The 10,692-nt window shown below is 56.1% G+C and overlaps 1 protein-coding gene across 2 annotated transcripts in view; it reads right to left on the bottom strand.

The window, feature by feature from the left end:
* Positions 1 to 2,723: 2,723 nt before the first annotated feature.
* The window catches only part of MAPKAPK2 (MAPK activated protein kinase 2), a 42,601-nt gene continuing 34,632 nt past the window's right edge, over positions 2,724 to 10,692 (bottom strand). Inside the window, exons 2-10 of one of the 2 annotated variants that reach the window (XM_027074589.2) lie at positions 6,827 to 6,966; positions 6,563 to 6,636; positions 6,206 to 6,285; positions 5,597 to 5,723; positions 4,902 to 4,977; positions 4,370 to 4,494; positions 3,961 to 4,046; positions 3,761 to 3,841; positions 2,724 to 3,268 (exon numbers count right to left, since the gene is read on the bottom strand). In XM_027074589.2, coding sequence (XP_026930390.1) covers positions 3,125 to 3,268; positions 3,761 to 3,841; positions 3,961 to 4,046; positions 4,370 to 4,494; positions 4,902 to 4,977; positions 5,597 to 5,723; positions 6,206 to 6,285; positions 6,563 to 6,636; positions 6,827 to 6,966 — 933 coding nt within the window. In that variant the 3' untranslated portion in view covers positions 2,724 to 3,124. The remainder of the gene's footprint in view (positions 3,269 to 3,760; positions 3,842 to 3,960; positions 4,047 to 4,369; positions 4,495 to 4,901; positions 4,978 to 5,596; positions 5,724 to 6,205; positions 6,286 to 6,562; positions 6,637 to 6,826; positions 6,967 to 10,692) is intronic. The other variant, XM_027074590.2, reaches the window with a different exon arrangement.

Here is a 10,692-nt window from a genome sequence, read left to right as displayed (position 1 = left end):
CAGGTCACTAAGAGTGGAGGTCAAAGCGAGGACAACAGAAGCATCGGAGGGATGTGATGTTGCTGGCTTTGAAGAAGGGAGAAAAAAGTCACTAGCCAAGGAATGCAGAAGCCTTTTGAAGCTGGAAAAGGCAAGGCAACGGAATCTTCTAGAGCCTCCAGAAAGGAATACCGCTGTGCTGAGACCTTGATTCTAGCCCAGTGAGACCCTATCAGACCAGTGACCTGTAAGATATTACATCTGTGCCGTTTTAAGCCATGGAATGCATCAAGGACTCAACAGAAAAGGGATACGGCCTCCAAAGACAATGGAGCTCTGACCATGCCCTTCTGCCCTCTCACCCTGGTTCCCCTCCTATCTGCCCTCGGCTCCTCTTCCCCCAAGTTCTCGTCACTTCTGACACTTGTGTCAGCACAGAGAATACAACTGGATTTCTCTGAACACAAAAGCTCATGATGGTTCACCTGAGCGGTGGTTTCTAGAACACTGAGTGGGGTCTCAAGCTAGGAACTAGCCTCAACAATCCATTCAGGGGGTATAAAGTGGAGGTCGGGGGTCAACAGGGGCTGCCCTGCCTGAGCCCACCAGCCTGAGCAGTGGAGCTGTGATCCTGCTAATGACTGAGGGGATAAGCAGGCCCCTCCTCCAGCCACAGTCAGGTGTGAGGATGGAAACCCCCCCCCCCCCCCCAGGCCTTTGGATCCGGAGTTCTAGTCCAAACCAGTTAGCCGTGTGAGCTCCAGTACATTTTTGCGCCCTCAGTCAGTTCCCTCATCGTGAAGCAGGGGTAACCACCCTGCCCTGCGTTTCTCCCCAGTCAGCTCTGAGGACCATGTGAGAAGATGGGAAGTTAACTACTCGGGTGCACTGTTTTTCCTCTCCTTTCCTGAAAGAGCAATGGGGTCAGTAGACCAGTTTCTACCTTAGGCCCTACTGCAAGCAAATCCATGGTGTGACCCCAAACATCCCACCTCTGGGCCTTGCTAGTTTCATCCGTGAACTGGCGGGAATTGGGTCCTGTGAACACGGAGGGCTCTTCCAGGTCAATGTAGAGTATTTTGGTTTAAGCCTAACCCCTATCGCCCCCTGCTGGAACTTTCAGGAACTACACCAACCTGCTCCCCTGGTCTCTCCCAGGGTTTGAAACAAGTTCCTCCCATCCCAGGCCAGCAGGGCCCCTCAGGCTGAGGAGGCCAGCACCTGGCTGTGGCTAAACAGGTCAAAGAATCAAGTACTGAGAAACAGCTTCACTCCTGATTCAGTATTTCGCAAAAGAGCATGGGCCCCCCACCCCTTGTTGTCACCCCACGCTGCTATAAAGGACAGCAGCATTCATGCCCCTACACCAGACACATCCTGGCCAGACCCTGGACGGGACAGGCGCTGGCTCCCACTCACCCCGGAGGCCCTCCCGTCCTCTCCCCTGCCAGGACACCCAGACTCTGCCCTCCCAACATACAGAACCATCTCCATCTGTGGGAAGAAGAGAAATGGGGGGAGGGGGGTAGAAGGGCTGCGTCCCGTGAAGGAAGAGCAAGGAAACCTTTCAACTATTAAATCTGTTTAGTAAAGACAGTTTCGCTCATACAAAACATCAATAGTTTACAACAATCTGAGTGCTGGACACACCATCAGAGACAGGGAGGCGCTGCAGGCCCTCCGAGAAGGGCCTTCCCCTGTGCCCAGAGAAGAGCCGGGGGGCTCCTCCACCACCTTGCCCCTGAGGGAGACGAAAGCTGAAGGATTACAGCCCCGAAGACCATGGCACAGAGGACGTCTCCCCAGGTTGCTCATTAACACTGGGGGAGGGCCCTCCCCACCCTCCCCACCCTCCCCTCACTGGCCTGGATACGTGAAGCTGAGCTGTTTGGGGTAGGGAAAGTGGCCAGTGGGGACGGGGGGGGGGGGGGCAGAGCCGGGACATCTTTGGTGTGAAGGATCCCCGCCCCCCCCCCCCCCCAACACACAACAGCACTTGAGTGGTGTTGCCTTTGCCCGCATGGGGTGGCTCGCCAATGCCTCCAGAGCCCAGGAGAGAGACAGCAGAACGCAGAAGCTGTGTATCACTTCTAGACTGCCCAGGCTCACCCACGCGGGCAGAGGGGAGGCCTGTTAAGAAGTGGCTAAAAATGTAGGAAAACTAAACAAGAGTGGGTTAAAAATGGCAGGAAGGAAAAGTGGAGAGGCCACTTGGAAGCTAAGCGCCTCAGAGGACGAGGACCAGCACTAACTAGGGAGCAGGGGGGGTGGTCCAGTCTTCCTGATTGTTGTGCCAGTGCCTAAGTCACTCCTCTCTGCCTCCCAGAACTGGCTAACGGGCAGGCCACGGAGGGCCTGGCCCAGAATCTGGATAGGCTTCTCAGGCACTTTGGCAGACCCAACATGGGCACGGCAGGCCCAGGGAGGGTGAAGGCTCTTGAGCCACAGCAGGGCCCCTCCCTCTGCAGCCCTGCCTGCCCCTGGCCCCTCAAATGCAGTCCCAGACACAGATCCGGGCACACATACACATGTGCGCGCACACACACACACACACACACACACACACTCACACTCACACTCGCCTCTGTGCGTCTGGCACACGTCTGAGGGCTCCGGCGGAGGTGGGTAGCATCCCAGCCCCGGCCCTGCATGGCTTCGAGCTCCCAGAATGCCTCGGCCAGCAGGGACCTCAGGCTGTAGTGGGGAAGGAGAGGGCAGTGGGACCACACAGCGACACGCCCTAGAACAGTTTCCACAAATACCCTTTAACAAACCCCAAACCCTTGCACGTCCAGAGGAAGGGGTTTGGGGAACAGGAGGGCAGAGTGGGGCAAGGAACAATAAAAGAAGTTTCATAAAAATTCTAAGTCAAATTACTGACAGAATTGCAAAATGAGCATGGGTTCAAGAGCATCTTGCTCCCTTCTCTCTCCACGCCACCCCCAACCTCCCGGCCTCCCCGTCTCTGAGGTGGCCGTTCGTTTGGAACCAAAGGCAGGATTCAGCCTCGGATGGGGCTCCGGACTCCATGCCGCCGAGGAGGAGGGGAGGCGGAAACGGGAGTTCTGTGTCTCTTCGTTTAAAAAATATATCCAGGTCGAGAGTTATTGCTTGCCCTGCCGTGCAGTGGGATGGGCTCAGAGGCTCAGTGAGCGAGGGCCGCGGCCTCCAGGGCCCGAGCTTTCTTCCGCCTCTTCAGAAGGAGAGGATTGGACGCATCTTCAATCTTTTTTATCTTGATCTGCTCGTAGTCGACGCGCATTGTGGCCAAGGCACTGGTCATCTCCTCCTGGGGAGGGGAGGGTTTCACGGAGGGGGAGACACGGGAGACAAGAGACACGAGGGCAGGGGGAGGGCGACGGGAGGTGGGAGCAGAGAGGACAGGCTGCTTAGTTAGTGGGTCCAGGGCCGACAGCGGCCTGGGCCCCGGCGTGGGTCACCGGAGCCTGGGCACGGCATCCTGCTGCTCTCCCCGAGCCCTCCAACGACCCCGCAGGAAGGCAAGAAGAGGACCAGGAGTCCCGTGAGCTCCAGCCTGTCACTAGCTGCGTGACCCTGAGTAGTAGCCTTTGGGGTCCCTTTGGTGAGCGGTGGGCTTAGCGGGAATGAACGCAGAGTCCCCGGCCCGCAGCCTGGCCGGGGAAGTGGCTCAGAGTCACTGCTCTTGTTCTAACACAGATCCCCGGGGTGAGCGAGCGCAGACCCAAACTCCCCCCACCCACGCCTGGGCACCCCTGGCGAGCCGCCTCCCCCAGCGCCTCGCAGCCAGGACTTCCCTCACCTTGACATCCTCCCACCGTTCCTTGTCCTCCTTCAGGACCCGGCTGGTGTGCAGTGGGGTCTGAGGGACCTTTGTGGATTGCTGGTGGGGAGAAAAGGAGTTTAAGCGACAGCCTGGGGTGGGGCACAGTGGTGGCTGAACCCTCACCCTGAGGGACGGTTCCCATGGACCCAGGTCTCTCCGGCCTCTACCAGGCTTACCATGATCCAGGGGTGGTTCATAAACTCCGTGATGGTCATCCTCTGCGTGGGCTCTGTTTTCAGCAGGTTCCGGATAAGCATCTTCACTGGGGGGTGGGGCGGGGGACAGAGACAGTTCAGGGGCCACCCTCCCTCTTCTGCCCCTTCCCAAAGTTTGCAAGGTGAACCCAGATTCGGGGGTGGGGGTGTTGCATGGAGGCAGACTGCCCAAGGAGCTGCTGAGGGCATGACGCCTGCACCACCTAATAGGTTACGTGTGGCCCCACAGCCCTGGCCCTGCGCCAGGCCCTTCACACAGACAGGACGCACCCAGCGGGCACAAGCACAGGTACAGACCCACTGCCACACCACCCCCACGAGCGGGACACCTACATGCACACACGCTCACGTGCCGGCCTGGGGTCTTTACCTTCCTCTGACACTTCGGACCATTCTGGGTTGGGAAATTCATACTGGCCCATTCGGATGCGAGTCTTCATGCCCGGAGAGATGGCAAGACCATGGTTGGAGTAGAAGGGGGGATACCCACACAGCCTAAACCACGACGCAGGAAGAGAGGGATAGCGCTGGTATTACATAGGGGGCCTTGCACCAGGAACAGGCTGAGAAACGGGCTTCTTTTTGTCAAGGTCACAGAGAAATTGGAACTCATTGATTCGGGCACAACGTATGAAGTCAAGACCAGGGCCCAGAAATCCAGCGTGCGGAGTATCTAAAGCACAGTTTCCTGCCCATTTATCAGTTTATAGCCACCGCTTGGCTACCAGAATCCAATAAGCATTGAGAGAAGGAGACGTGCTGGGGATTCCCAGGGAAACCCCATCCAGAAGGGGACGCTGACCTTCGCTCCTTCCTCTTGTCCCAGAGAGGTACAGGCCTCCTTCCACCCCGCTGCCCCAGCCCAGCACCCCCCCCCCCCCACCTCTCCCTGGCACACTCACAGGATGTACATGATGACACCCAAGGACCACATGTCACAGGACTTGTCATACTTCTCTGGACCCAGCACTTCCGGAGCTGCAAACCAAAGGTCCCTGTGGGTGGGTCTGGCCCTGGGAGCACTGTGCTATCTCCCATTTCTCTGTGGAACATGTTCTCCCTCCCAGCCCTTCAGCCCCTCATGATGGTCCTGGAGCTGGGGGTGGGAGGGGGGGGGAGCAGCCATCACCCAGTGCTGGGATTGGGGGTGAGGAACAGACCCTCCTCCAAGAGGAGCCCTGGGGCTAGAGTCTCGAGACCGAAACAATTCCTGAACTGAACAGCCTTGTCAACCCACGCTGTCCATTTAATTCGACAAACACGTTCAGAGAGTGTTTATTCTGTGCCAGTCAGCTGGGGCCCCAGAACCAAATCTGTGTCCCAGACTCCACTGGGAATCTGATGGCAAGGACCGACCTTCTTGGGGAAATTACACGTGGGCACAAAATCCTGCCTATACTCTCAGAAAATTTCCCATAATGCCTCAACCCCAGCTTCACTCTGACGAGCCCTACTTGTGGTCAGGTCACATCAGAACCAGCTCCAGAAAGGGTCAGAGGACATGATTCTCCCAGGACCGGTGGCACCGAGAGCTGGAGGGAGGGTGTGAGAGCAGCCCTGGGGACAGATGGGCGCCCCAGGCCTCCTTGGGACTTACCCACATAGTATGGCGTATAACAAGGAGTGGTCAAAGAATTGTGGCTGGTGGTTTCCTTGGCAAAGCCAAAATCGGTGAGTTTCAGAATGGCATTGGGCCTTTTGGAGGTGTATAGGAGGTTCTCAGGCTACAGAGAGAGAGACAGAGAGAGACAGAGAAACGGCAACTCTGCTGAGCCTCTGAGGGGCTATGAGAATCAGAAGGGTGACGTTCAAGTCTTCCCTCCTCCATTCAACAGTCATCAACAATCAGGTGGGCATACACGACCAGGGGTCTGCCTTCTGAGAACTTACAGCATGCTTGGAGACAGGAGACTAACACAGACAACCACGAGCAAACACCACAGGGACACAGAAACCAAAGGTGAGGACCACAGGGCTGGGCACAGCCACAGGCGGCTTTGCTCCTGGGTTTGGGGGTGTGCCCAGAGCGGGCAGGCCCCGTGGGGCAGAGAATGGCACCCCGCCCTACTGTGCCCTCAGGAGCCAGGCAGCAAGGCTGCAGGACACTCCTGGGAAGGACAAACCTTCCCAGGGTCACCGCGGTCCCACGGCTGTGGCCCTCCGCGACACTCAGTCAGGGGGAGGGGCAGCAATAAACGGCTGGTACCTTGACATCCCGATGGGCAATGTTGATTGAGTGCAGATACTGGATGGCCTCACCGATGCTCTTCATGATTTCTGACGCTTCTGTAGCCGTGAGAGGTGGGAGAGAGAAAGAAGGTCACAAGATGCATTGTCGGGTTTGAAACCCCGCCCCCTGCTCCCAGTGCAGCCCCAGACTCCCTACGTCCACCACCCAGCCTAGAAACCAAGAAATGGGGAGCGGTCACGTTTCAGCTGCGGATGCCAGCCTCGGCAACAAGCTGGAGGAGGCCGTGGGCCTCGGCATCCCTCCTAGAGAGCAGGCGCTGCAGAGGCCCCCTTCCCACACCCCTGCCTGCCAAGGCCCGTCCCCACAACAGACCCTTTCTACCTCTTTCTGTGAACGCTTGGTCTCCTCGGTCCTGGATTCGGCTAAAGAGCTCTCCGCCATCCAGACTGAAACAAAGCCACAGTCAGATCCGAAGGGTACAAATTCCCGCCACCCCTCCCCACCACCCACCAAAAGAAATGAAGCATTTATGTCTGAAGCTGTGGGTCCAGGCCTGGGCAGTGCCCGGAGGGCGAGGGGCCTGAGTGGGAGGCGGGGACAGGCTGGGCAAGGGGCAGAACGGGCACGGGTGTGTACCATTCCATGACAATGAGCAGGCACTTCCTCCCCGCGTACAGGTTCTCGTAGACATCGACGATCCGCACGATGTGTGGGCACTGGGAAGCCCTCCAGTGCAGCTCGACCTCCCGGCGGGCCTTGGGGCAGTCCTGAAGCATCTGCAAGCCAAACGGCCACCTGTGTCACTGCACTGTCTCTGCAGGAGGACAGCTGGCTGTTGCCCCGGGGTAGGCCTATTCCAAGGCCGTGGCCCGGGTGCCCACGGACATCCACGCTGGTTCGCCAGAACTCCCCACCACTCCCATCTGGTCCCCCGCCAGCTCCCGTGGCATTTTCTCCGGCCCCTCCCCCTAAATCCTGACTTGGAGCTCTGCAGCTCCCTTATCTGCTCTGAAAGAAACCTTAAGATGACCTCCATGGGGCCTTGACAACTACACCGAAATCAGCCCGTGGACCATTTTATCCAGGTGGGCCCTTCCTAGCCATGGGCATGGAGTCTTTTCTAGAAGGCAGGCAGCAGTCGGGCACTGGGAGACAGGGGTTAGTAAAGGAGGCATGAGGAGAAAGACAGGCTGAGGAAAATGAATACAATCATAGAAAGGGGCCTGGAGAAGGGAGAGACTCCAGAATCAGTAAGAAAAGGGACCCCCAAGATCCCTCAAAACCCAGCACGCCAAATCCAGAGCAAGGTGCTTTCTACCTCTGTGACATACTTCGTTCGACCAACCGATGGCCTAGGGAGTCAGCCTGATGCGGCTCGAATGCCGCTTCTTACATGTTTGCAACCTTGAGCACATTCCTTAACTCATGAGCCTCCTTCCTGTGCCTTCTTCCCCGGACCAGGTGGCCAGGGACACTAATGGAACCTGGGGGGCTGAATCTTGATTAATCCAAGCCAGTCTCACTAATTCCTAGTCCTTTACTAGTGACTAGTTTTGGAACAAGCCTAAGAGCCAACGCCGGCCAAGATGAGATTTGTAAAAAATCCGCTAGAGGTCTCTTAAAGGGAGCACAAGGAACCCATGCCGTCTTTCCTGCTCGTGGTACCTGGAACGGGGACAGCCACCTTAGTGCCATACAGGAGGCAGCCTTAGAGGACAAGTCCATGCCCTGAGGAAGCAACCAGGAGAGGAGGCAATGACCTGGATCCTTGCTGACACCAAGAACCCACCCTCAGAACTTGTGGTAAGATCAGAATCTTTCCTTACTATTTAAACGACTTTTAAGGAGAGTTCTTTTATTGCGCGGAGCCAAAGGCACTCTGATCTATTCCTTCGCAAAATGGGGATAGAGTTGCGAGGGTTGAACCACCCCGCAAAGCGCCTAGCAGAGTGCCTGGTATATGCCCGATAACCAGAGCCATGGCTTTCATTCCGGAACGTCCGCTATGCGCACGGCACAGATGCCGAAGTGATTAAGACAAAGACCTGGAGAGACTTACCATCTCTGTGGGAAGTCAAGATTAGCCCTACACAGTAATTTAAGGGCAGTGGAGGCTGAGAAGGAAATGGCGAGGCAGAAGGGAGGGCATCCAGGCCGGGAAAACAGTGGGGATCAGGGCACTGACTGGGAGGGAGTGGAGTTGGAGTCAATGGGTGATGCAGCCCAAAAGCTCAGAGACCTGCTGCAAAGTGCACAAAGCTTGGAAAGAAAGATCAGAGGGTCCGGATGAAGCCAGATCACAGAGGGCGGTGAAAGGCAAACACAGGAATTTCCAACAATAAAACTAGAATTCATCATGCTACAGTCTGCGATATCCTAGGCCTTTTCTAACTGCACAACTGCCTTTTTTTTTTTTTTTTTTAATATAATTTATTGTCAAGTATACAGTGTGAACGGTGTGCTCTTGGTTTCGGCGGTAGATTCCAGTGATTCGTCACTTACATACAACAACACCCAGTGCTCGTGTCAACAAGATGCAACTGCCATTTTATGGGACGAGGAAATTGAGGCTCAGACAAATAGTGTGTCCAGGGCTAAGTTCCTAGGGAAACGCAGAGCCAGGGTTGGAATCTAAGCATGGTGGGTTCTAAAGCCCAAGCCTTTTCCGTGATACGAGTCTTTAAAAGGAGAGCTGGAGGCTGAGACTTGTCAGTTCCAGACAGGCAAGTGCAGACTGACCTTGCAGAGGCAATCCCCAGACAGGTGCCCAGATAGTTCAAGGAGCAAGCAGGAGGCAAGTTTCCTGTGGGGTCACACTGCCACCTCGTGGCCATCTGGGGATACTGCACATGTTCTGAGTTCCGCCACCTTCAACTTTAATTCATTTGGATGGACCAGGAAAAAAGTTTACTTTCCTTCCCATGCTCTAACGAAAGCAGGAGGAGGTACTGACCAATTTCATTTGCATGTAAGTCAACTCAGTAAGCACTTACTGGGTCCCACATTGTGTTGAACGTCAAGACGTAACAGAAGAGTCCCAATCTGAAAGAATTCAAGCTGGGGCGGGAGGAATCAGGGTACTAGGCGACATAGACACAGAAAATACTTATGACCCAGTGAGCTAATGTGCTATATGGGTGATAAGTTCAAATGGTTCAGAAGCAAAAGTTCTCAGAACAGCCAAATAGGAAAGACTTCTCTCGCCCCCTACAGGTGCCTAGATGACTAGGAGACCCAGAGAGGAAGAAGCAAAGTCGACAGATTTATTACTGAGGCAACTCGAGGTCATGGATTTACAATCAGGAGGGTCTTGCGTGCGGGTCTGGAATTTGTCAATTTCTGGTTGCATTACCTGGGAGAGGTCATTACCTTTCTAAGCCTGTTCTGCATCTGTGAAGTGAGGGGGTAACACTTGGCTGGCCCCCTTCCTCACAGAGCCATTGTAAGCATCTCATGAAATAGTCTCGCTAAGAGTGCTTTGTTATCAGGAAGGCACTCATCACTGTAAACAGCAGCGTAACTGCCACAGCACAGGGACTCTCTCCATCACCTCTGAGTTGAGGCTGGAGCCCGCTGACGTCACCAGCAAGACCGTAGGCCGGGCTGGTGTTTGCGGCCCAGTGACCACAACCTGGAAACCAGCTCCGGGCTCTGACCAACCAGAGTTGTGCCAGGCGGGGACAACACCAATGCCCAAACCCAAGTGCGTGTTCCCTGGCCCGGCCCCCCACGAACTCAGAGCTGGCGCTCCAACCTGAGACGGGTTAGACCACGTGGCAGAAGAGCATGTGCGGTCAGGAGGCCTGGGTTCACATCCCGCCTCCAGGCCCACACACAACGCTTCGCCTGGTAGACGAGCCAGACGGACCCACTACGACACGCTGGCCTCAGGAGCCACGCCCACCTCACTTCCCAGCTCTGCGCTTCCTCGCACGGTCCGCTAAACCAACCTCCCTCTCTGCAAGGGGTTTCCTCATCTGTAAAGCGGGATTAGATGCAGCGAAACAAATAAACCGGAAAGAGTCATATGTTTAAGTTCTACAAGAAACATAATAAGAATTTCCCATGGAGACTGGTGCCTGGCGTCCAGGTACGTGTTTATCAGAAATCCCTGGAGGGATACGAAAACCAACAAGCATCGAAGGCAAGACCTTCGACTGGGTCAGGTGGGCAGGCGGGCTGATGTCGTGGGGGAAGAGCCTGAAGAGCCAAAGAGGCTTTGCAGACAGCTGTGGGGTGTGGACAACCAGCAGGGAGGACATGAAAATCGAGCTAAGTAAAGAACAGCGGTGGGGGTGGTGGCAGACGGGGCGGGGCGCGGCGGGGGTGGGGGTGGGGGAGGGCGGTGCATGAGCCCCTAGCCAGAGAAGAGTCAGAGAGAGAAACAGGATTCCCTTGGTGCTGCCAGGGGCCACCAACAGGTTCAACCAGAAGCCAACAGAGTCACCTAGGAAAGGCTCACTCCTCTGGCACGACAAAGACAGTGGAGGCCAAAGGGCCCA

This window comes from Acinonyx jubatus, chromosome E4 (genome assembly GCF_027475565.1).
Source record: "Acinonyx jubatus isolate Ajub_Pintada_27869175 chromosome E4, VMU_Ajub_asm_v1.0, whole genome shotgun sequence".
NCBI classification, from domain to species: Eukaryota; Metazoa; Chordata; class Mammalia; order Carnivora; family Felidae; genus Acinonyx; species Acinonyx jubatus.
The sequence above is the reverse complement of the archived record's forward strand: the minus strand, read 5'-3'. Positions and strand labels throughout refer to the sequence as shown.